General features: G+C 40.7%; 1 protein-coding gene across 19 annotated transcripts in view; it reads right to left on the reverse strand.

The window, feature by feature from the left end:
• Positions 1–26,044, reverse strand: part of EPB41L3 (erythrocyte membrane protein band 4.1 like 3) — a 180,702-nt gene that overhangs the window by 13,038 nt on the left and 141,620 nt on the right. For 5 of the 19 annotated variants that reach the window (XM_036071452.2, XM_036071508.2, XM_036071490.2 and 2 more), the window contains exons 9-16: positions 21,366–21,518; positions 17,336–17,433; positions 16,473–16,648; positions 13,229–13,449; positions 9,157–9,720; positions 4,195–4,248; positions 1,272–1,307; positions 357–548 (exon numbers count right to left, since the gene is read on the reverse strand). In XM_036071452.2, the coding sequence (XP_035927345.2) occupies positions 357–548; positions 1,272–1,307; positions 4,195–4,248; positions 9,157–9,720; positions 13,229–13,449; positions 16,473–16,648; positions 17,336–17,433; positions 21,366–21,518 (1,494 nt within the window). The remainder of the gene's footprint in view (positions 1–356; positions 549–1,271; positions 1,308–4,194; positions 4,249–9,156; positions 9,721–13,228; positions 13,450–16,472; positions 16,649–17,335; positions 17,434–21,365; positions 21,519–26,044) is intronic. The other 14 variants (XM_036071546.2, XM_036071597.2, XM_036071564.2 and 11 more) reach the window with 6 other exon arrangements.

Consider the following 26,044-nt stretch of genomic DNA (forward strand, 5'->3'; position numbering starts at 1 on the left):
AGTTTTCAGGGTACTTTTTAATGCAGCAGAAAAAAGCATTTTTCAGAAAAAGTGTCAGTTCATTAAGACAGTATCTCAATTTCTCCCAGCTGTGAAATCTAGGTTCACAGTTAGAACAAACCAATTTGCATGCACTAGAGTTTCCCTGGGCCTCCTTGTTCATTCCAAGCACCCTGGGATGTGACTACTCACTCCTCAGCCGCCACATCATTTTACTTCGCAGCTTTTCTTGGGAGCCCAGAGTAGGTCAGTTCTGTTTTTACACAGACCAGTGGTGAGACTGCTTACTCAGAAGCTTGCAAAGAAGCACCGCCAGTGAGCAGAAGACAGTGACAACCCAAAGCCCGAATACCGACCTCTTCAAGGACGAGCGGCTCGATCATAGGCGCGTCCTCCTGCCTGGCGGCTAGTCGCACCGGGGAGGTAGAAAGCCTCTTTTCCCATTCATTCGTGATGGCAGTGTCTGTGGAGGTTTCTAAAAAGGTTCTTTTCAGCTCACTAATATTGGTTTGATGTTTCATCAGGTCATCTTGAGTTTTATCTAGCTCCTATATTCAGAACATAAAGAATCCAACAGTCAACATTTTACATTTGCCTTCCTATCTGTGTTTTTTTTTTTTTTTTTTTAAGTAACGTCAATCTCATTAGTAGTCAAAATAAAAGAATTCTGATCAGGGCTCATAACACAACCACAAGCACTTTGGTGAAAATGTGACATTTCTAAGGAAAAGAGAAGAAAAAAAATCTAGTTCACGCAAGCATAAAAATCAAAAGAGTTTTGAAAGGCAAACTATAAAGAGTGTAATTCACATGTAACCAGAAAAAAATTAAAATAAATACACACAGGAAAAAGGATCTATATCTAGGAGAGAGGGAGGCACCAGAGCAGGCTGAGAAGGTATCCCCACTTATTCACAGGTGAGAGCACTCAGTGCATGCAGCATCGTACGAGCCCACAGGTACGCCCCCAGAAGAGACGCCGACACACACACATGCACTGGTATGCGCCAATACCAACCTCTAACATAAGATTACTATGTTTGACATACACATTTTCACCCTTTATTCGCTTAATCAGACTATTCTGAAAAAAGTGGAGAAGAAAGGGAAAGGTAAGGGACGCGGTAGTCACGGGCACAGACGCCATCCTGCACGCTGCACCGACAACATGGGTAACCGCCTACAGAGCATGCTGGAAGACCGGAACACCGGAGACGCACAACGCTCATCACACGCTGGGTTTTGCTTTCGCTTTATTTTTAATTTTCTACCTGTGCCTTGAGCTCTGCATCTTCCTCCTGGTCCGACTGTCAGCATCAAGAAAGAGTGGGAAATAAAGTCTTACCATGTAATTGACTCTACGACTGAAGAACTATGGTCTATAGAAACTTGCTAAAAGGGGGCACTGGCTTGCTCTTGTACATGGATGCTATTTCTTTCCTATATGCAAGCCACAACACTCTCATGTGCAAATTATGATGCTTATTAAGAAGACAGGAGTAAAAGATTCCTTGCTCGGTGGGTCTTTGACACTTTAACCTGGGACTTCTGAGTGTGATGAGCACACACACATAAGTGGGAGGTGACAGCTAGGGGCTTGGAAGGCTGTCCTTAATGCACAGTAGAAATGGTTCAGGAAGTGTGGGGACCCACACTAAAACTAAAACTCACAAGAATGGTTAGGATTATCCAATAATGAGATCTCCCTTGGAATGTATGAATCTTTATAATCCTATGAGGTTATAGCTATTATTATCCCCAACTTGTAGGCCAGAGAACCGAGGCTCAAAGAATTTAACATAGAGGGTCCCACATTTAAGAATTTCTTGGAACTGTGAATTTCTTGAACCCATATACTTAAAAATAAATGAACTTGGGAAGGGAGGAAGCGGATATGTTAAGAAAGTTAAAAAGAAAAAAAAAAAAAAGGAATCAACTACCATCAACATTACCAGCATTTCTTTAGAATGTCAATAGGATCATTGTTGAGTTTTTAAAAAATACAACAGATTTATCTAAAAGCCACTTCATTATCCTGATTTTTCTTTTTTTTTTTTTTTTAAGATTTTATTTATTTATTTGACAGAGAGAGACACAGCGAGAGAGGGAACACAAGCAGGGGGAGCGGGAGAGGGAGAAGCAGGCCTCCCGCCGAGCTGGGAGCCCGATGTGGGGCTCGATCCCAGCACCGTGGGATCATGACCTGAGCCGAAGGCAGACGCTTAATGACTGAGCCACCCAGGCGCCCCTATCCTGATTTTTCTAATTGCAAGGATCTGTTTAGTCCTTGGACTGGTGTCCAGGTACCAGGAACGAGGTAAGTAGGCTAAGCTACATGTGCAGGCAGTAGTAAAGCTGTGTGTCTCGCTGGTGGTACTCAGACCCAGGTCCACAGGAGGCCCACAGTGTAATTACAGGTAAGAAGAGGAAGACACCTGAGCAGGTGGCCTGTAACACATCAGTCTATCTTGCTCTCAGCCTCCTTATCTGCCCATGGGGCAAGACTGCCTACCCAGCACGCCTCACCCAGCACTACTATTGTCCTGGCTCCCGAGAGGAGATAAGGGAAAGTGTTTAAAAAGTGTGGGAGGGCACAGGTAAGTCTAACACAGTGCTGGCAACACACTAATTCTTAAGTGTGTGGGGCATTCACAGCTCTTTGTTTTATTTTTAAGCTTCACAGTAACTTATGTTGCATGTATATGTTTGCATGCTTCAAATGTTATGTAACAACCTTTAGAACTGCTATAGAAATTTAGAGTATTATTAAAATATTTTTCACTTACGGCACACATTAAGATTCCAAGGAAGTTTACTGAATTAACATGTAGCTACATGTAACTGATAATTCTTATAAAATCAAGATGTAATTTTGTTACAATTTGACACAGAAAATTATTAATTTGTAGTAAATTTATACGTGATTGCTTAAAAGAATCTGAATAGTTGTTGTTTTACAATATTATTTTTTTAAATTTCTTTTTAAGTAGACTCTACGCGCCCAATGTGGGGCTTGAACTCATGACCCCAAGATCAAGAGTCAGAGTGGCATGCTCTACCGACTGAGCCAGCCAGGTGCCCCTATTATAATAATAATAACAACATTATTATTATTATACTTTTCAATGCCAGTGCTGTTATTTTTAATTTTAAAAAATTATGATTTCCAAACTTTGAGATGAACTCTGGCATTTCCCAAGGATGAAAACTCCATTTTAAAAGGTTTTTCTGAAGATATTTTCAATTAAGTATTATACAGATACTATTTACATTTTTAGTTCTTCCTGAAGGTCCTACTAGAAAAGACTGTTCTAACTGGATGATGTAAAAAACAACTCCACAAAGTAAAAAATAAATTCTGTGAGCACTTCAGGAAAGGAACATCTTGGCTTCCATTACTACACTGTTTTTACAGAAATTTTAGTTATTTGTAGAGAAGCTTCGAAAAACAACATAAGCACACACGTTTATTTATCCTAAAGAATTCATAAAGGATAAATGATAGCATAGTATGATCACCTTTTTTTTTTTTTTGGAATAGAGTACTAACAGTAATTTGCTAATTTTTTCTTCCTTAGAGAATCCATTTCTTTTGAGTGACCTAGGTTATATCCATCTTGTCTACAAAAATAAGAGAATTATTATTTTAATAATTATTATTTGACCATTTGGGATTTAAAAATATATCTGTATCTAGTAAATAAGCTAATTAAATTAATTGTGACCCTCCTCCTCACTGATCATGGCTATCACACACAAACAGCCTCTCATTTGGGAAAGGGGAATGAATATATATATATATATATATATATATATATATATGTATATATATATAATTTTTTTTTTTTTAAGTATTATTGGTTTAGCCAAAGGTTCTCAAAATGTGATCCTAAAATGGCAGAGTCAACATCCCTGGGAACTTGTTAGAAAGGCAAATTCTGGAGTCCCACCCTAGACCTTCTTCTTTTGCACAAGAAACATGAGAAGGGGACCCTGCCAGAGGATTCTGATGCAGGCCAGAGTTTGAGAACCACTGGCTTAGGCAATAGAATATATTTACTTCCTCCTTTCAAAGTAAGAATTTCTCTCCGCTCTTTAAAAGCTAGTATGCAAAGGCCCTAAAGGCAGAGCCCCGTTCATGAGGCACTTGCGCTGGGCAGCCACCAGCCGCCTGCCCGCAGTGATGGTACCAACCTCAGTGGCCGTGGTCTCCCCGTCCGCTGCCGTGTCTGTGCGCTCACTGTCGGTCTATTGATCACAGAAGTGACCAGGGTCCGGGAGGAAGGCAGGAATAGAAAACAAACGCGTTCGGTCAAATAGGGCATGGCACAGGTCCAACAGCTCGCTCTCTTTCTCTGTGATCTGATTCATACTACCTTCCCACAAGAATGCAGGTTCAAGCAAAAGCCAAAGAAAGGCCAGAGCCAGGCTTCATCAGCAGAGCCACTCGGAGGAAGGCCAGAGGCGCACAGCCTGCGGGAACCGCAGGGACTGCATTAGCCAAGCTGACCTGTCTGGTTTCATGTCTCAGGAAAACCAAATTGTCCTTCTCCCCCCGCCCCGTTTAACTAAAACCCCGGGAAAGATCTCTTAAGAATGTTCAATGCAAATAAAATTGATGTTTGTATATGTTTGTTATTCTACTGATATGTCACATTTGAAAGGTAAATTAAAATGTAAATTTAAATAAAAAGCTACTCTGTCACTGGACTTTCAGCCCCTCATTTATATCACGTTGATAATTTACACCCATTTATGACCATCAGGCTGTCTGCATTACCTATTACTTATAAAAAGCACATGCCAGTGACTCACAGGCATATGTTTTATATGTGAAAAATGTAACTCAGTTTTCAAGTAGCAGTGTTACCTAGATTTTTTATAGACTGTTATTTTGCCCCACCCTCCAAGATAAAGAAGTATATCAAAGTAGGTATTTAAACATCTCTTTCCAAAACAACCATTCAAATGAAGCAAATTATAATAATAATAAAAAAATGAAGAGAGAAAGAGAGACATCTACTTGTAAACAAATAAAACAAAGCACAGCATTTGACAGAGCCTAAGTTTTCAAGGGAGAATTATAATAGTAATTTCAGGACTGGGTTTTAAGAGGTTTCATAAAGGTTTATGGTTTAAAACAGAAACTATTTTCTTTGGAGTACAACAGAACCACAGCTATTGAAGATGGGACATTTAAATGCCGTAATATATTATTAACTGAATTTCCCTCCACAAATGTCAACTAATCACTAATAAAATTCCCTTGAGCAAAGATACGCGATTAATATTTTGAAAACAAAAATAAAAACTGGGAGCCGTAAGCCTGTGAACCTGCCTCTCCAAATTATCTTTGAATCCTAACAACAAGGAATTTCAAGAAGGACGACTGGGACAGGGATGTGCATATCGACCTTACTCCGGCTAGGCGGATTTCTTGGCAGCATCCCAAATTTCCATTTTATATATGCCTAAAAGAAAATACATTAAAATTCATGTTTGGCATGTGTGCCTGAGGTGGCCAGCTACCATGCCTAAGTAGAACATAATTTTCAGTAGTTTGGTAAAGAATGTGCGCTGACACATTTTCATGACCTGACCACCTTCGCAACACCCGGCGGGGGAGGGGTGGCTATTAATTTTCTGATGAGGGTGATCATTGCTATGGTGTTAGCATGGCTTCCCCAACTGACAGCCTAGGGAATGACCAATTTGACATAGGGGGAGAGAGACAGGTTATTGTTCAAGTGTATAATAACCCAAAGAAACCTTAGGCTTTCAAGAATAAATAGGAATGACTGGTGGTGCTCGGTGTGCGAACTCATTTTGTGAAACACTTCCAAGGTGCTTGAAAGTATTTCTTTTCTTACATAATCTCCCTTACGGCTTTAAAATCTACTAAAGCATCTTGGCTTTAGATTACAGTCCTGGTTAAGAGTGAGGGCTCTGATGTCAGACTGACATGAGCTCAAATCCTTGCTATTGAAATCTGTGAGACACTAGACACGTTTCATGTTTTAATCCCCATTTCCTTCCAGCAAAATGGAGAAAAAATAACAGCCCTGACTGTATTAGGTAATGGACACTAAGTGCTTTCTATAACGCCTGACACATGCAGACCTAAAAGTGCATGTAATAACTGTCATATGTTGATGTTAATATATTAGTATCACATTATAATATTACAAAATTACTACTACCATTTTTTCTAGCTATATGAAAAAATAGCTTAGGCCTTAAATTCTTACTGAGCATGTAGTCAGTTATTCGACAAATATAGTGCATGATCAATAAATAATGAATGAAGAAAGTCTGAATAAAGTAGCTTTTATAGCACAAGCAGCTTTTATATATTATTTATATAATATACTATGACTAAACAAAACTACAAAATGTATAACAGGTCACGAACTATCATATGATTCTACGTCTACACAACTTAAAATTTTAAAAATCGGTTGATCGATTAATTTTTTCCTCCAAATTTGAATCCTTTTTGTATTATGAAAAAATTCCTCACAAATTGACACATAAATACATTCTACGGTATGGTGAACTAAGTTCAGCTTACGTTTCTTGACAGATGATTTAATATTCTGTGCCCCTTCTTATGTGACCATTCTTGAAGGTACAAAAGAAAAAAACATGATTGGTCAACAGCTTCATAGTTTGAAATGATTCTGCCTTTCCACCCTGGGTTTCACTCTTGAGAAAGGCAGGATCTAATTAAACTACTCCAACACGTGAGAAATGTAAGCATCCATGACAAAATATTTGAAAATAATTACATTCATAGTGATTTAGTGATTTTGCAAAATGAACGTGACAGAGCTGAACCTTATGTTACACAAAGTCACCCTGTTTAGCTGCCAAAGTGCTTGAAGCCTAGAGAATAAAACAGGCCATGTCAACAAACGGCTTTTTTTTTTTTTTTTTTTTTAATGAAATGACCTACATAGGAGTCCTCCAGTTCAGCCTGAACTAGAGAGCATAGCTCTTAACACTTGGGGTTAAGAGACGACATTGAACAGATGGCCATACGCGAGTCTCGTGTTAGGAGAGCTGTCATGGGCGACCGGGGCTGGACAGGAGGGCGAAGACCGCAGTGGCCAGAGCTGGCTCACGGTGTCAGAGGTTTGCAATAACAGGGAGACTTATCGGCCGGGAAGCTCCAGTCATGTGGTCACCGGCTTGCATTGGGTAACTGCTGTGATTTGTTTTGCTGATGTAATGCAGACATGCCCAAATTTAACATTAATTTTCATGCACTGATTACAACAAGATGTATACCCTGGATTAGGCACAAGATCTGTGTGGTTTGCTACAGAAAAGTTCAGTTACTTAGAATTCAGAAAAGCAGAAAATGGCAATCTTTTTGCTTTATGTTAGCTGGATGACTAACTCCATTGCTAAAGGAAAAATAGATGTCCAGGTTGGAAACCAGCTAATGTTACGGTCTTTGTAGATAATCTTGTGGTCTTCATGTTGTACGTTCTAGCCCTACGTTATCTGATCATATTGCCACTGTGAGAAATGGTGATATTAAAGCCTAGGATTCATTCTCTTAAAATATTTTCCATGTATGGAAATAGTTTTATATTAGATAAATAAAGTCATATGGACTTTGGAGCTAAGTCATATGGCCCAAGAACCTTGCAAAGGGCTCTTATGCAATATCAAATTGAAAAGGGCAAATTTTTATTTAAAACATCTGAGGCCATTCCCATTTTTTTCCTTCTGCTGCTAAGAAATGGTCATAATATCACTAAATATAAACACAATTCTATATACCCACAGGTGCAGCTCAAATTATGATTTCCGACTGAGCTGAAAACTGAATAGACTTTTCCCTTTTTTTTTTTTAGTGTTGCTTTGACTTTGTGACCTTTTTTTTTTTTTTTTTTAAATGCTGGGAGTACTGGGCTTGTCTCCTGCCACAAAAAGCCTTGTTTTGTGAGAACAGAAGAGCTGGAGGGGCCTGGGGAGGGTGTAGGCAGGAGGGTGGGTGACGGCCAGGCCCTCTGTTGGCAGCTTCTGTTCTTTTTCCCCTGCGGTCTGTTTGAAGGGAACTGCTGGGCTGTTCACACATCTGGAGAGTGGTGTGAAAGGAGAGCAGTGAAGAGGAAAAGCTACCGGGCTACCATGTCAACTCACCCACTGGCTCAGATGAGGGACAGGAGACGGACAGGTGGCATGTCTTCTCAGACAGAGGCTGAAGGCCCCAATCCTTTCCCCACTGAGCACATGCCTGGCTGAGAGCCGCAGGGGCCTACCCAGCTCCCCTGACCTTTCCAGACTGTCCACACGTGCCTGGATTTTTTGGCTCATGCTGGGAGTTGAAAGGATCACTGCCATCCAATATATGCGTTGGCACCGTGAGGACTGATGAACTTTCAGCCCCTTTTTACAGCATGAAGACATCTTCAAGGAGTCTTTTCCCAACAGTGTTTGAAAATTGCAGTTATTTTTGGTCCTCTCTGAGGCCCTTCCAACGACTGAGGTCACATGGGCCTTTTCATCTACTCAAGCGTTTTTTCTGACCCAACACAGCCTTAGGATCTGGCTCGCCTCTGTGAGTAGCAAAGGCAGTCTGGGGATATTTCGGAATCTCCAGGGAGGAGAGGCATCAATATAGTTGGGGGAAAGCTACCCAGCTGATGACGACCCACCTCCTCTGGCTGTTCATTCCCACCTTGCCGTGAGGGTCGTTTATCCACTGGTATCACCGCTGTGTACGTACCATGATGCCAGAAGGCGTTTGGGGAACACCCCATCAATCCGACTCAAACTTATTTCTCGGTCTTATAGGTCCCTTCCTTTATGAACCAGTAACTGACCAGAACCTTTAACCTAGCCCTGATTTTTAACACAGCTAATGGGTTCTTTAAAATGGACTTCTGAGTCCTTCGTCAGGGTAGAGTTCAGTGGGCGGCCAAGCGCTTCTGAGCCAGGCGCAGCCTGCTCCATCCACATGGTGTTGTGCCTAACCCGGGGGCCGCGGGGGGGACTCCCCGACACACAGAAACCTCTCACATGTCGGCACAGACAATAAATGAGGCTCTGAAAGTAGGACCACTATGGCAGTAGGCGCCTAACACTGTTCGGACCGAAGCCCCGACCACGACAGGGAAGTGTGCTCTATGCCGAGGTACACACCTCTTCCTCTGAACTGTCACTCGGGTCATTGTCTAGTGAGGCACTCAAGGAGGCCGCCTTGGGCTCCAGGTAGCAGAGGCACATAGCCAGAGGGAAGGAGAGAGTGAGGGCATATGGCACTGAGAAGGAGGCGGAGAGCAGAAAGAAAAAGATGAAGAGGAAACAGGGCACAAGGGAGGGTGAGCGAATCGGGAGGTAATGCTGCAGGCTCTGGGGGAGGAGGTTGGTTTCCGACAGGTTGGGGAAAGAGAGGTACCCATCGTCATCGAGAAGAGAAGGGAATGACTCCGGGAGCTGCAAGGAGAAGGAAAACAGGGTGGTCCCTTTGCCAGTTTGCTGTTTGTAGCTAAAAGCCACATCCTGGTTCCCTAAGGATGGCTTCCCTTTGTGGTCAGAGTCCACGGCGGGCTCTCCGCGCGCACGCATGGTGCCCCTGGCCGGCTCCAAGCCTGGGGCTTGGTGCTCATTCTCCTTACACCTCCTACGGAGCTCTGGGGGGGATGCGGGGGGACGATGGGCTGATGGGGGGGACAGGGGACATGAGTCAGTGCCAAGCCCAGGTGACTGATGTGGAAGAGACAGAGAGAGACAGAAAGCAGCAAACAGAGGTGCAAAAGGACAAAAAGAAAACTGCAATTAGTTAATTTTCTTATGGGTATCAATATAAAATTGTAAAACAAGAATTTTAGCACTAGGGTTGTTCATACTTAAAGTATTCAAGCTGCATGCCAACGCTGCCATGAGCGGCTACCAGTTTCCCATTAGACTGTCAAATACAGGGCGGGCTTTTTTATAAAGTCAGAACAGAAGATATCACTGGGCAATCTCAAAGTCTACATGTTTCACACCATCCAGAAAGTTTGTTTAGACCAATAACTCTAGAAAGTTGTAGGGTTTTGAGAGCAAATAGGACTCTCTGAGAACTTAAAATCAAGACTTTCAATAACGTCTCCTGATCTCCAGCTAACAGATCTGTTACTATAGTTTGGTTGGATTAAAAAAATAAAAATGAATCCAAATTTTGATTATTAAAAAAAATTTTAGCATTATCTTTCCACGCTTAGTCAATTATATCCAAAACAGGTGGGTTTCCAAATCAAGAAGTTTCTGGCCCCACTCCCATCTGATAAGCAGTGCCACTCAGGGAAGTCAACAATTAGCATTTTAGGAACTCACCCTCCCCAAAGAATTGAGGTTCCTTCGAAAACGTCTACTTTGGCTCCTTTCTCCATGATGTAAACGTAACTTAAACTCAAATAAGGGTTTCAACAAGCTAACTAGCAAAAAGAATGTGCCTTCTTGTGATACGGCTCATAAGCATTTAGTTTGTATTATTTGTGGTCCATAAATAATAGAAAGGGACAATTTCCCAGCCTTCTGGTTTTTCTGAGCAAGTAATCGCCATATTTAACTCCCCTGGTTTGAATCCTTCACAGAATGATAAAGGCAGGCCTCGCCACAAAAGTGGTCCCTGTGAGTTCAGGCTTCTGGAGGGAAAGAGAGGCTCCTTCCATTCTCTGGGGCCCTGGCAGCCTCTCTGACCCCAGCCAGTTTGCTCTGCAGGGGGTGGGGGATGCTGAGCACAAGGGGAAGCAGGGCAGCCAGCAAGCTCCAAACAGGCCCAGCACAGCTCAGGAGTGCAGCCCCAGGAGTTCAATTCAAGGTCACACAGAGCCTGAAGAGAAGACTTCTGCTGCTCTCTGGGACTCTCTGCGTGTGAGTTCGTGTGTGTGTGTGTGTGCACGCAAGCACGTACACGTGTGTTTTGCCTAGGGACTTGCTAGCGTGGAAACTACCCACACCCTGCTTTGAAGACCCCAATCCCGACTTGGTAAATATAAAGACAGAGGGTTAGAACATGTACAGGTAAAGCTGTATCGTGGATATTCTAGAATTTAGAAGTGTCTCTTTTTAGGTCTTAGACAAATACGTCTCTTTTCAATACTCGCGTCTGACATTAAGTGTTGTGTTTTAAACATGACCCTACACACATCTCATTCAATGGAGAATAATATAAAAGTTACAAGCTGACTTCTGCATGCAGACTATTGTCCCCTGGTGGTGGACGGCTGCTCAGTCACCTGGGGTGATCATTAGCCTGGGAAACAGGCCTCTTCTCAAAGGAATCTAGGGGACCAGTCTTTTAAGACCTATTTTCAGTGATACACTTTCATTCTGGTTAAAAAATGAGTACCCTCTTTGTTACTTTTTGAAGATGGAGAAGAATAAAATGAAGGTTTACTTTTCCATGCTGCTCATTCAAGTGGTTTTTAAAAGACAGCTGTGCACTGTGGAAAACAAAGACAGCCATCGACCTGCCTGAGCACTAGGTCTGGGCCACAGCCCTTCTGAGGGCATTTGGGTCAAAGTGTTGGCTTCTCAGAGATTCAGACAATGAGAGTCATAGTTTTTTATCTTTTATTTTCCCATGCCGTAAGTGGCAAAAGTGATATGGTTTAGTGCTGTATTTTATATAAATGGTGGGCTTTTCAAATTAAATAAGGAGAGACTGCCTGGGTGTATTTTTTGAGCAAACTAAAAGTCATTTCCTTTATTGTGCCAGTTTAATCACAGTTACACATCCATGAGAATTGTCGGTTCGCATGGGTGATTTCAGGAAATCGTGGAAATCATTTGCTTTTCGGGCATACTACCTTTTCCTTATGTCCTATTTAAACGCTGCCTTGACTTCAGTGGAAAATAAGAGTGTAAAAACGAAATTTAGAAGAAAGCACGTTTTCACAGCAAAAACGATCCAAATATCCTTGCTGTCATTTCCTACTCTGTTTTCATTTGTGTTTGGTAAATAAATGATCTTATCCTAAAAAAATGGTGGGTAGGGTTTTATGTGGAATATTCTGACGTAACTACAATATGTTGTGGGTCTACCCTTCACTATGTAACTCTTATCAAAAGGAGCATTTTTGTTTAGAGTCCCTGTATGTGAGTCCCTGCCACATAATCTATATTTAAGAAATAATATAGATAGAAGAACACTTTTGAGTCAAACCTAGGCAAGTTTTAGCATAATCTGTGAGTTATACAACATTTTTATTCTGTTACTTCTTTTTACTCTGTACATTCCAGGAGCCACTCTGTTTTTCCATTATCATCACACATAAACCTCTCAATATAGTTTTTTTTTTTTTTTTTTTACTTTTAGGGAGATGCTCTGCTACTTATAATAAAACCCTGAACCAGAAGTAGGTTGTCTATGCCTTTTCTGACTTCCATTTTTCTGAAAAGTTGCTAAGTACCAGATTACCAAAAATAAACATACTGTAAAATAAATAAATAAATACTGGGATGCAATGAAGTTTAAAAATTTAATGAATAAAACACCTTGGAGAAATGGCTGCTAAATTCACTTTCCATCTTCCTTTGCAATGTTCTGCTTTAATATCTCTTTTCAAAACATGTCTGCTTGCTACTTTGATGATTAGATTATAATCCTAAGTCTAAGAGAGGAAGTAGTGTATAAATACACAGGCTATGGTCACTCAGTTACTTGCAGTCAGGGGAATGGCAATGTGATCACTGTATATCTAGAAAAATATACAGTACTTGGGTAGGAGAATGGGGCCAGAAACAAAGAAAATAGTTTTAGTGATAGTTCTGAAATGTGAGCCCAAACAGAAAAGTGTCATGTGGCACTAAATGTATTTTTAAGATCTACAGACAGGACAGCTGTTGAAAGTCTTACATAGCACATCAGTTAAAATAAAAATTTTCAAGTTAAGAAGGAATCTTTCGGAAGAAAAATGTCAACAGAGGAAATCAGAATTTAAAAATTGATAATATGAATGTGACTAATGCTGAAATATGAACTACCCTAAGTCTCTTTTTTTTTTTTTTAAGTAGGCTCCGTGCCCTGAGTGGAGCCCAACGTGGGGTCCAAACTCATGACCCCGAGATCAAGACCTGAGCTGAGATCAAGTCAGCTGCTTAACTGACTGAGCCACCCAGGCGTCCCGAATTACCCTGAGCCTTAACACATTCCTGGTTTATAGCCTTGGAATTACTAGTTCTTCAAGGTCTAAGCAAGCGCTAGGAGGGAGCCTGGGAGATGTACCTTTCCCTCGTGCCGTGCTGCCGCGACCGGTGTGACGTCTTCCACCCTTTTCCGCCTGTCCTCGTCCTCGTCCCGCTCCTCCTCGGCCTTCTTCTCCGGAGTCACAGTGGTGATCAAGTTGGTCTGAGAGATGCCCTTTGTTGTGGCGTACTGGCCGGTACCAACCTCTGCAGCAGACACAGAATCCTTCATGTAGATTTCATGGTTTTCATTCACTGACGCTACAAGCAAATACAATGGAAGAGAAACGTCTGAAATAGTTAAGGCAGAAGGCAGAAGAACACCACCGGTTGTCCCATTAGGGAAAGAAGTACCCCTACCCACGTCTGTCCGAAAAGGCCAGTCAGCGCTACAGGAACCTGCATCTAAGCAGTAGCAGAGACTCATCTTTCTGGAGCTTCTAGACCAGTGTTTTAAAGTGATTTAAATGGCTTGAAGCCACCAGAATAGCTCTCGGGCTCCCCGGTGAGGACGAGTGTGAGGGCGGATGCGGTGGAAGGGTGGGAGACTGGGACGCTGAGAGCCTGTTACCCTCCAGAGTAACTGGCTGGACGTCGGCACCAAGCACTGGTGGCAGGTCCCGCAACTAACAGCGGCGTTTGCCGCAGACAACGGCTCTCACCCACTTGACTCTGAACGTATCTCAGAAGGGCCATTCATCAAGAAGCACCGAATCGGGTTTTTCAATTACTCTTATTAATGATGGTTAAAGAGCCTATCACTCCTACAGTCTTTCTTCGGAAAGATTAGACAATCTGGATGGCAACTCTGTGCAGCCGGAGTGCAGAAATGTTTTAATTTCTACTGCACTTTAAACAGACTACCATGATATGCACAGACTTATTCATCTCTGATATTTTGAGACGATAAGACAAATGTTGCTAATGAAATTCATGCAAATGTAAAGCATGCAAACATAAAAGATATAAGACACAGCCTTTCATCCCAGCTAAAATGTCTTAGTGAAAGATGCTTAATTCAGTTACATTTTTAAAGCCTGGTACTCATTATTTTCGGTTTTAGATACATACAACTCATTTAAACTTATAAATAATGCTTTTCAAATACACAGTAGCTAATCACAGGCAAAACAGCATCAGCTTCATAGTTTAGGAAGTTTAAAGTATAAATGTATGAAAATACTCCAAAATCCTTTTATATTAGCTAAACTGTTTCACTAAAATATCTTCACTAAGATATTTTTATATTTCCTCATATTGATGAAAAAGCTCCTAGGAGATGCAAGTTCCCAATGGGCCAGCGAGGCTGTTCTGTGTAAGATGCAACCTTGCAAGAAGCGGTTGTGTTCCAGCATGCAGCCAGAGCACCCAGCTCAGCAGCACAGAAAACATACTAGAATTGGCAGGACCCCAAAGAGTGAGAGACAACACATACTAACATCACTTTTGGGCAGGGAGGAAAAGACAGTATGGTATTAGTACATTTATTTCACAATTGTCTTCCGTCTTGTCAACAATCATTATCACACAAAAGGTCATGAGGAAAACAACATTCACGACAAATGTGTTCCCTTGGATACACATCACTGAACAAAGTGGATGATGTCCAGGGAAAAAAGGTGTGATTCTACAACAGTACCCCCAACACTGACTGATAGAATACACAGGTTACAGAGATTCTCTAAAGGAGAAAGAAGAATAAATGGAACAAAGCAGTAAGAAAAGCTTCAATGTTACAGTGAGTTATTTCAGCATCTTAATTCAACCCAAAATGGTCCTAATAAACATTTTATTCCAAAAGTTTGGCTCCGAGTTAGATATTCCAAGAAGAAGCAACTATTGGAAGATACAGGATGGTAATTAAATTCCTAGGCCAGCTCACAAAAGCCCAGAAGAATAATTATGAATGTAATTATTATTACACCTATCAAGAATGCGGTCACACCTGTCTCATTCACTGTTTACAAATGGCTTTACTCCCATTTTAGAGATGATGACTAAAACAGACCTGGGGAGTCTAAATCACTCTCCATCCGCTATACAGATGGACTTCAGTCTGGATTTACCTACCAGGTAAGTGTTTTTTCACTTCACTAGTAACATACATGATTCAGCACTAATGATACAATTTTGACTTCTATTAACTGTTTAGAAAGTATTTCATTAGAAAAATACAACCTTCTAAATCAGGGGATTCAGGGAGCACATCATCCCAGCAGCCACGATGGGGTACGGTGAAAGGGAAGAGAGAACTGGGACTATGGGGAGTGGTGGCAAAAAAGGTAAGGACGAAGGTGATCCCCCATATTTGTAACTTTTTGTTATTTTTCCTTTATTTTTATTATTTTTATTTTATGTTTTTGATTATTAAAATTGTATACACATGCTAGAAACATCTAATTCCTTTTAAATACACAGGATAGCTCTTTTATAAAACAACTAATCTCCAGGTGCTTGGAATGAGAAAACAGAGACTTGGCCATGGCTCACTTTCTAAGTGAAGTGTTGTTGTTGTTGTTGTTGTTATTATTACAGCTGCCATGTGTTGTAGCTGCCATGTGCGTAACTACGGACAGCAACACGAAACTGTTGCTTAAGACAAAAACCCATGAGAGACTCACTATTATGTCATTCCTTAGAACTGTTATTTCAGTGATTCTCTCCTTGTTGAACTTATACATTTGACTTAACTGCGGAGAACATTTACATGGCAATGCTCTCCCAGGCCATCTGGGGTAGTAATTAATATTAACTATTAATAATAACCATATTATTATTTGAATGTCATCCTTTCTATCGGCTATCATGCATTGACTGGTAACAGTCACATTTTATCCATAAAAATTTTGTAGAAACAGATACGTTTAACTTACAGTCCTCCTTCTGAAACAAATTGACTGAAACAAACCCAATAATCATTTCAGATCTGCCAGCAAGTGAACCAAATTACTCACAGAGTATGTGACAACTATATTCAGAATGAGAGCATCTTTCTCCAAATTCGGGGTGCCGGCTTATGAACACTATGCTCTTCATTCCCTAAGTACCATTCTTTTATGGAATTTTATATAAATCTACCAATAACAGACATTAGACTCACAAAGGCACTTTTTTTTTTGAGGGTGGGGGTTAAAAACTTGCCACTCAGCCATAGACCAGCAAGTGCTTTTCATTTCATACTATTCAAGAAGATCTACATTTATTGAAAGCTTGTGATGGTTTCACACTATTTCTGGGTAGCCATTCCTGATTCTTATTACTAAGGGATCTTAAGTAATGCCTACCTCCATCCAAGCTGCGAGACATGGTGTAACGTTTGCTGGACGAGCGTTCGAAGTAAGGGGCAGGGCGATCTATCAACGCGCTGGCTCTTCTTGTTTGGGCTTGTGTCCTGCCACTATAACGAAACTTGGAGCCCAAGGTCAGGAATTTCTTTGGAGGTGCTTCTGGTAACAACAGTCTAGAGATATTGAGGAAAAAATACCAGAGAGACGTTTAAGTCAAGTATTAAGAATGTTAACTTTTTTAGTCAAAGGTAAAGTGCTTTGTGTGCTAAAGGTTTAACATGTAACATGTTCAATGAATGTGATTTTAGAGGAAAAAAAAATCAATTCCCACAGTACATATCAACCAGGGAGTTGCAGAGAGGCTATAAATACCACGTGGGTTGGGACGGACTACATGAACTAAAGTTCATCTCACACAACTGAGGAGTCTATGGTCCTATAAGCCCAAAGAGCAGTTAAAGAGGTGACGTTAATGAAGAACAACAGTGGTAAGTTGTTATTTTATAGACACAAATCTGATAGTCTGAGTACTGTACGTAAGCAAAGGAGTCAAGGATGTTGAGAAATGACTGAAATAGTAAGGAATGGACTGAATCCCTGAGGTGGACATCTTATAAAAATAATGAAAAGACACTAAAGATAATAAAGTGGACATACGGCATATAAGCACCAGACAAATTAAGGAAGATACTTCAGTCAAAAGTTTTTAGGATTTCTTACCAAGAAATCTGGTGACCATGAACTTGAAGGAAAAGAAAGGATATGCTTCCATATTCTTCTTCCCAACAGAGTTTTGCAATATAAGTGATTCCAATCATTCTAATTCTTCCTTAGAAAGAAAAAAAATCATCTTTACCTACCTGAAAAATGTATGATGTTCAACACACACTTTCCATAAACGCTTGGCAGCTCGATGGTTTGGCAGCTTAAACCCAATGGTGCTTTCAAATTGTTCAAACTAAATTAAAAAACAAACATATTGAAGAGTAAAGACAAGTTTGCAATTATAAATAACATAAAAGCAAATAATTTATAAAATCATGTCCCCCACAAAAGTTTCCTTCACTCACAAAAACAAGTGCTATATGCAGAATTCATGCTAAACACCTTCATTCATTAAAAAACCACCCTGTATCTATTCTCCTTAAAATGCTGCAGCCATAGACAACCACACCATGGGTGTAGTAAATGTTTTACGGACAAGTATGGATTTTATGAAAACTAAATGCAAAAAAAGAGGCTATCTGGGTTCCTTCCAGAGACCAATTTGTCCTGATCTCATTTTTAAGCCTTATTTTCATGATGTCTATGACATCATGATTTCAACTGGAATGTACAGGAATGAGCAAAATGTAGCATTCTCAGGGTGATATTTTCTCCCAGGATCTGGTCCAAGAAGATGTATCTCCTAGATATTTGATGACTTGGTATCAGATATTGCTGATTTTGTTAGTGCATTCTACTCTGGATTATCACATTAGACACTAACATCTTTTGATTTTACATGTATGATCAGAGACTAGGAGAACACAATTTCCTATCTTTCAGCATGTATAGTTCAGATGATAATCTATCAGCCATTTGCGTTCTCAAGGTAAAATATCTGACTTCCTGAGTAATGTATTTTAATTATTATTATTGCAAATGTTCGGGATTTTTTTTTTTTAATTTTCTGAAGACAGTATGCATCAGGCCACCAGAGGGCAACCATTTTAAACAGTAAAAGCTTTCCAAAAGAGCATAAAACAACCAGACTACTGATACAGTCAATAGAAAAAAAAAAAAGTAATTTATGTAGCAAAGAACCCAGTGGAGGGGTTCTATGCATGGCATATGAGAGATAACTATGCTTGACTTCTACTTCTTATTTGAGTGGAACTAGCGGGGTTGGCGGGGGGGAGAATGGGAAATATATCACAAGCTACTCCAACTACAACTAACTTTCCCAATTTTGTACTCACTCTGGATGTTCACATGTAGTGGTAGTCATAGCAATTGCTCTTGGCCAAGAGCCTCAGTCAAACGACAAGCCAGAGTATTACGATTGTGACTAACCCGTCCTCCATTTCTTCATCCTGCATCTAATATGTACCACACACTGTGCTAAGGCCAGGGGTTTTAAAGAACAATCAACTTGCTCTCTGCTGCAAAAAGCTGGGAATACTTCCTTGCTGCTACCCTCCTTAGACCAAAGATGACAGAGGCTTCTGCACTTTTTGAATGTTTATCTATTTCTCTGTGCTTTGTACCAATGTCTTGACCTCTTCAGAGCCTTTGTGCCACCAATGATTTTTTCCTCATTCATTCTTCTCAAGCCTATGTATATGCTTGCAAAAAAAAAGGGGGGGGGAAGCCCAACTTTCTTTGAGCCTGCTTCTGCCTGAACCACAACCCCATCTTGCTCCTTGACAAATGTCAGGAAGGAGAAGCCATGGCTACTTGATTCCCCACCTCATTGCCACCTGGCAGGTGCTCCTACCACCTGCTTGAACTCTTCAATGTCGCAATGGGATCTGTCAAGCCCGAAGCACTTTTCTCAGTTCTTAGCCCACACGTCTTCCCTGTAACATCTGGCCCTGCTGGTTCACCACGTACCCAGAGTTTGGTCTCCTTGTCATTCATGACTGTTCTTGCCCCTTTTCTTCTTTCTCTGGTGCTTTTGTTCATCTCCCTATGTTTCTCTTCTGCCTACTCCTCCCTCAAAAAGGGATGTCACCCAGAATTTCTGTTTTAGGGTCTCTCTTCTCTAACTTGCCTTGTTCTTTGGGTAATTTATTTCATGCCCAAGGCCTTGAATACAATGGATGCAGCTGATGACTCCTTCAAAACTCTATTTCTTACTATGCAAGAATCACCCCATGAAAATATATCTCAAAAGAATTTAATCTTTTTTTTTTTCCCCCTGAAATTCTCCATTTTCTCCCCTCATCTAATAATATCATGTCCATCAACTTCACTCGTGCCAACCAAAGACCTCTGATTATCCTGGACTCCCTCCTCTCTTCAGCCCCTTCCTCCATCCTGTGTCCAACACCTACTGGCTTAGTTTCTGAAACCTCTCTCGCATTTGCTCCTTCTGTTCTATTCCCATGGCCTCTGCCCTAGTTGAGGTCTTAGCACATCTCATCACTAATTGGCTGAGTTTCTTTCCAAATTATTCATCTAGTATATCACATCCCCTCTAAAACCCTCCATGGCTCACTGCTGTTTCCTGATGCATTTCTCCAAATTTCCCATCCGGGCCCTCACCACAGCATGCTTGCCCCAGAGTATTATATGTGCAAAATGTATCATGATGACATAATTCTAAGTACATGAGACTGTTTTTTGCTCAACAGAAAGTCCCTTAAGGACAGGAACAAGGTCATATTTATCTTTCTATTTCTAATGCCCACCATGGTGCCTGACAATAAGTAGATGCTCACTTGTAAACGTTTGATGAATCGAATATATACTGGTTATAAGTTTAATATGCAATTTTAGGGAATATAAAAAATTAGTTTCAGGTATTTACATGAAAAGCTTACAGATTATTTCAGTCTTCACAGACAAGTTTGATTTTATATTTACATTAAACATGATTCCTTGGTTTATAGTGTGATTTTTTAAAACTTTTTAAAAATTGAGGTACAACTGACATATAGTATTATACTAGTTTCAAGTGTATGACATAATGATTTGATGTTTATATACATTGTGAAATGATCACACTAAGTCTAACATCCATCACCACAGATTTTTTCTTGTGATGAGAACTTTTAAGATCTACTCTCTTAGCCACTTTCAGATATAATATAGTATTATAACTATAGTCACCACGCTGTACATTACAACCCACATAACCTGATATTTCAATTACATTTTCCACCAATGGAGAGGCTGATTTTGAAGACAGAAAATAATTCTGTACTGTACCAGAAAATGTTCAGAGACACAGATGAGCTGCATGCAACCTTAGAGTTCTGACTGCCTCCATTAGATTAACCATGTTCATTAGAAACTGGATATATTTATTCATCATCTGTTACACAGGTAATAGGAGATATTTACCACCTATTATGTATAAACCACTATGAAGGATCTAAGATCAGGATGGTTTTGCCTAGGGAACAAGGATTAGTCGACAATTTTTATTTTTTTCACCAGTCTTTCTGATTAAAAGAAAAAGACAGAAATGTACTAGGCTATGAGACATTTGCATAATTTATCCTTGGTGTCTCTTGCTCTAATCTTTCTTGTACTTTGATCACATTATCTCGAAGTTATTCATGCTAGGGTGCCAGCAGATTTGGAAGATGAAAAGGGCATGAGCTCATAAAACAGGGACAGACGGGAAGAAATCTATTCTTTATTCACAAAAGGTTTAGCACCTCAGAGTTTCTTTTATACAATGATTTGAGACCTACGAAACATTATTCATGTATCTTGATGTTACGCTAAAATCTGCAAACATAAAAACTTTTCCATCTATGCAGTGGGACAAAATTAGAACCAAACCATTAAAAAGAAGAGAATATTTTACTTATTGTTGCTTATCAAACAAACCTACAATAAATTCTCTTAGGCATGGACACATGACTCACCATGTCCTATGATGCTCAAAACCTGGGACTGGCAATTTACATTTTTGTTTGCTACCGGGTACCTTTCTTTTTTTTTTAAAGATTTTATTTATTTATTTGAGAGAGAGAGAATGTACATGAGAGGCGGGAGGGTCAGAGAGAGAGAAGCAGACTCCCTGCTGAGCAGGGAGCCCGATGCGGGACTCGATCCAGGGACTCCAGGATCATGACCTGAGCCGAAGGCAGTCGCTTAACCAACTGAGCCACCCAGGCGCCCCAACCGGGTACCTTTCTTTCCAATGTCCATGCAAATTGGGGGGCTACTTACCTCTCCCGGCCGAATCTTAATGTAAAAGTTGTTCCGTTTGTATGAAATTTTTAGAACCTTGGGCCAGGCAAATCTGTTGATTCTCAGTCGGTCACGATATATCAACAGACCACTCGCACAAACTCCTAACATAATTTCTACTCCTTCAGAATCCTGGAAAATGGTATCGAGAAACAATGGGTCAGTATTTCACTGATTTCCACTTACGGTGAAGTGTGGCGTTTAATGCACCACAGTTTTCCGTGAAGAAACCTGTAATTGACTGCCGACAGCTCTAATTTCAATAGGAAAAATACTGCAGCCATTTTTTTTTTTAAACGTTGCCCCTAAATAATCGGCTTTTAGTGAAGATATTTATCACTATGGAGATCTGTCAGAGTAGAACTGGCTCACCCGATGTCTCACGACGTAAATACTGCACACAGAGACCGACCAGAGGATGTGTTGATGACGGTGCAAACGATAGAGGCAGGTCTCACGACTGAGCACCAGGCACAGCTCTCACCAGTTCACACGTGTAATGTTAACTCCCTTCATCTTCACTAGGAGACTTTGAGATGGTTGCTATGACTCTTCCTAGTTTACAGATGAGGGAACTTTTAAAGTGTGGAGAGGTTAAGTGTCCACCCCAGTTGAGTATTGGCAGCCTGGTTCCAGAGGCAGGGCTTTCAACTAATACGTGTACTAATAGAGGGATCCTGTCCTTTCTAATGAATGTTTTGGAGTTTGTTCCATTAAAAAAGAGCCTCGATCTTTTCTATACACCATTAGTCAGAGTAGAATTTAAATATAAAATAGGCTTTCAAAGTATGAGCGTACTTCCCCAACATGTCCCTAACACACCACTGCCCAGTCATAATTGGGACAGCTGTGTCACACACATAAATACAGATACATTTTCTATAGGTCTCTAGTTTTCTTTTTTAAGTGGGAGCTTGCTATATTTATAAAATGCTTGTTTGCTACTTGCATGTTTCATCTTTAGGTCACTTCCTAGGGATGTGTGATGAGAAGTCTCAGAGGTCATCGGAGAGGTCATATAAAGCTCAGGAGACATATCGTGGACAGCCGATGCCCCTTAAATGCCGTATTGGGGTGAAATCAGGGTAAAAGGAACGTGTGGTGGTGAGGAGGGTAAAGGACGGAAGGCAGGACTGTGTGTGAGGCTCCATCTCCACCTCCTTGTCTTGTGGGTGTTGGAAGCAGGGGGCACCTAGGAGGCAAAGCTGAGGTCTTCTGTCACATTAACTGGCAGGACTGTCCCTGGCACTGAGTCACTCTGTAGCAGCAATGAGGGGAGGGGGAAGTGGAAGAATGCAAACAGGAGATTCTGACTCATCCATATTGTGGGAATTTACTTCCTGAATCTTGTCAGTGCAAGGCATGAAATGAACATTTCCAGAATAAAAAATAAATACTTCGGCCCATCTCTGGGAAATATAAGTCCACAAATACAATCTAACTGGATTAAACATGAAATATTTTACCATGGAAATGGATGACTCCATTAGATATGAAATTACTCTACAGAGGTGGAAATACTTGATGGCAGGATATTACAGCATAATTAAATTTGAGGAGAATTCAAAGACCAGAAACTGCCCACCATTTATCAAGGGCTTTAATCTGAAAGAGCAATTGGAAGAGCTAGAGCCCGATGCTGACAAGTAGCTGGCACTACTGATCCTTTAGAATGGGCCAATCTGCTCCCAGGGCTGCTCAGAGGTGACCCCCTTGCCCCACGAGCAGAGATGCAGGCATGAGGGAGGACCGTTTGAGTAAAAGCTCCTTGATTCACTTTCTATTTTATCTGATAAATACAGAGTTAAAACCTCTTTCACTATTACCTATTTTAAAATCATCCCTTAGTGTCTTTGGATAATGAGAAGACAGATCCTTCACGGGGAAGAGCAGGAAGCCTCCACTGACCCCTCGTCTTCTGCTTGCCTCCATCGCACTCTTCTCTGTGTCCCCCCATATTGTTCTGTCATTACCAGCACATCCCAAGCAAGTGGTGTGGCAATGAAAACCCACTTCCTCCTCAAGCCTGGACGCTGCTTGAAAGCAGAAGCTCTGTTATATCCTTGTAACCACATGCTCCGCACAGCGTCTACCTAGCATGCCTTAAGCCATTACATGTTTGTTAGAAGAGAGGGCAAATGAGGAAAGAAAATGTCAGGAATATGTGGGGTTTTAAATTGAATGAACGTTTCCATTTCATTAATCCACAGCAACGACAAAAAAAAAAAACACTTTGGATATCGAATCTTCTGCCACTGCCCATAGTCCTGACGTTAGCTTGACAGATCTTTTGCATTGAAAGCTGTAATGGCGGTCTTTCTTGGGGACATGTGTGTTTCCCTATCAACAGACACATTTAATGCTCCCTTTAGTGGGGAGCACGGAAGGAAGATCTGGATAGTCTCAGTCTATCATAATTAAAATAAACGAGTGTATTATTCCCTTAATTTAAAATCACTGTTCAAACTTTGCCATCCTTCATTTACTACTTGGTCCATGGGACATCCAGTAGGGATTTAGATCTACATTTCAGATCTTATATGAAATGACTCTGACAGTGCCTACTCGGGCTGACATTAAATGACAAACAAGAAGAGACAGTCTTTCTAAGAACAAAACCAAAGCATTTAGGATAGGTTTTCCAAAACAAGGGCCCTTCATCTAATAATATGTTATTTATTCTTTATACAGAGCCACAGAGTCCAATATCACAATTCAGAATTTCTAAATAGGCCCTAAAGCTTAGGGCCTTTCATACCATCCACAGAAGAGAATCATCTCACAACCGGAAATTCGCTCTAATTTAATTCAGTAAATTTCCTTCTTGAAATGATGGACTGTGGCTGCACGAGAAAACGGGAATCCACAACGGAATATTCATTATACTTAATATTCAGATGAAATCCTGTAATAGGCTGCATTTGCGCTTCCTTAATTCTTTCTTTTTAATTGGCATGATTTCAAATCATATTAGTGAATGAAAAAGCAGCGATCTATTTGAATTTAGTAGCTACAGCGATGTTAAGTGATTTTATTTGTACTGATAGGAACATTGATAAATCCTGAGTTGTACTTCCCAAATGTATGCCCTAATCTTTTATTTGTTTATTTTTCCTGGGCGGTAAGTGAATCATCGTGTATAATATAACTCAAAAATAGCTTCCAATTCACTCAAATTTTCAGGCTACCTTCATTTCCTTCTTGTCTCCTTATCTGTTAGCCACCTAGGGAAAAACTCTAAGAGAAAAACGATCTTCGTGTGTGTCCTTGTTTTCTTTCTTAAATCCTCATCCTACCTTATACAATATAAAATACAAAACACTTTCTTATCTGAGTGAAAAATAAGTGAAAAAATATACTAACTAACTGGCAAGTAAATAGAGCTACACTTGCTGTTGTAATTACATACAAATGTCAAAGAGCTTGGCATTCAACGTACGGGCACATCCCTAGGATGCTCCAGCCAAGTCTCCGAGATTTTGCTTGTGTTCAGACCTTCAGGCCTTGGAAGTGCTCATCCTGTATGATGTACAAAATGATCCACAGACCGTACCCATCAAAACCTTTATTTGTTTGACAGCCACCATTTTCTTGTCCAAACTCAGCGTGGATCAGTCTGCTCCCCAAGAGCCAACCAGGGAGTGGCCCCACTTGCAGTGTCAACAGAGCCTACATATCATAGATTTCCCTCCCATGGGTCCTCAGGGCTGTCAAGATGTTTGCTTGAACAGAGCCAGCTGAAACTCTCTTCATTTCTTGGCCCCAACCTAGACTGTGTCAGATACTCGCATGCCTGGAAGCCTGTAAACTGCACGTTCTTTCGGATCCCAGATCATGGAAGTGGTGACTACTCAGTCCATCAGTAGTAAAGGCACGTTCCTATACAGAAATGATAGTCTCTTGACAGCCAAAATCAGAAGGAACTGCCCTTGAACTTCAAGCACTGATCTTTTGAAATGTTACTTAAGTACCAGAATCCATCCCTAAGAGCCTAACATATTTCATATGCTTTGGATGGAAGTTTTCAGAAAGCTTGTCTGTGCTTCTACCGTACTTTTATTCACAGCTGCTCAAATAATAGACAAACAGTCCATATACTCATTCTCTCACTGCGGAAAAATAGAGAGATTCTGGGAAAAGTGTGATCTGGAGTCAAATGTTTTATGCATCCTCACAACCTCAACCCTACTACAATCCAATTCCAACTTCTTCTTTGAAAGACTCTGTGGCCAAGATATAGCTTTAACATTTTGCCAATCACCAATCAACGAGGCAATCCTTAGCTTCGGGGCTTAATTTTAGTTGAACTTCAAAATCTTATTTCAAAGCACTGATTATGTGTCAGAGAACCTAAGTTCTAGAGTGAGTTATTTAAATTTCACATGAATTTGCTGAGCACCTGGTAAGCATCCAGAACAGAGGCATCAACAGTACTTGGCACATAAGAGATGTGTCAATTGGGTCTTGGACAACTGGCCAAGGTTGGACAGGTAGAGAGAAAGGAGGAGGACAGCCCAGACAAAGACGGGCATATTCAGGGAAGAGGCAGAGACAGGATCTGGCAGAAGCAAAGGGCACGTGTTGGCACAAAGTGGGAGATAAAACTATGACAGGGAAGGGGGCTGAGTTAGGAGCTTGTTATGTGAAGATAAATTTCT

Source organism: Halichoerus grypus, chromosome 13 (assembly GCF_964656455.1).
Source record: "Halichoerus grypus chromosome 13, mHalGry1.hap1.1, whole genome shotgun sequence".
NCBI lineage: Eukaryota > Metazoa > Chordata > Mammalia > Carnivora > Phocidae > Halichoerus > Halichoerus grypus.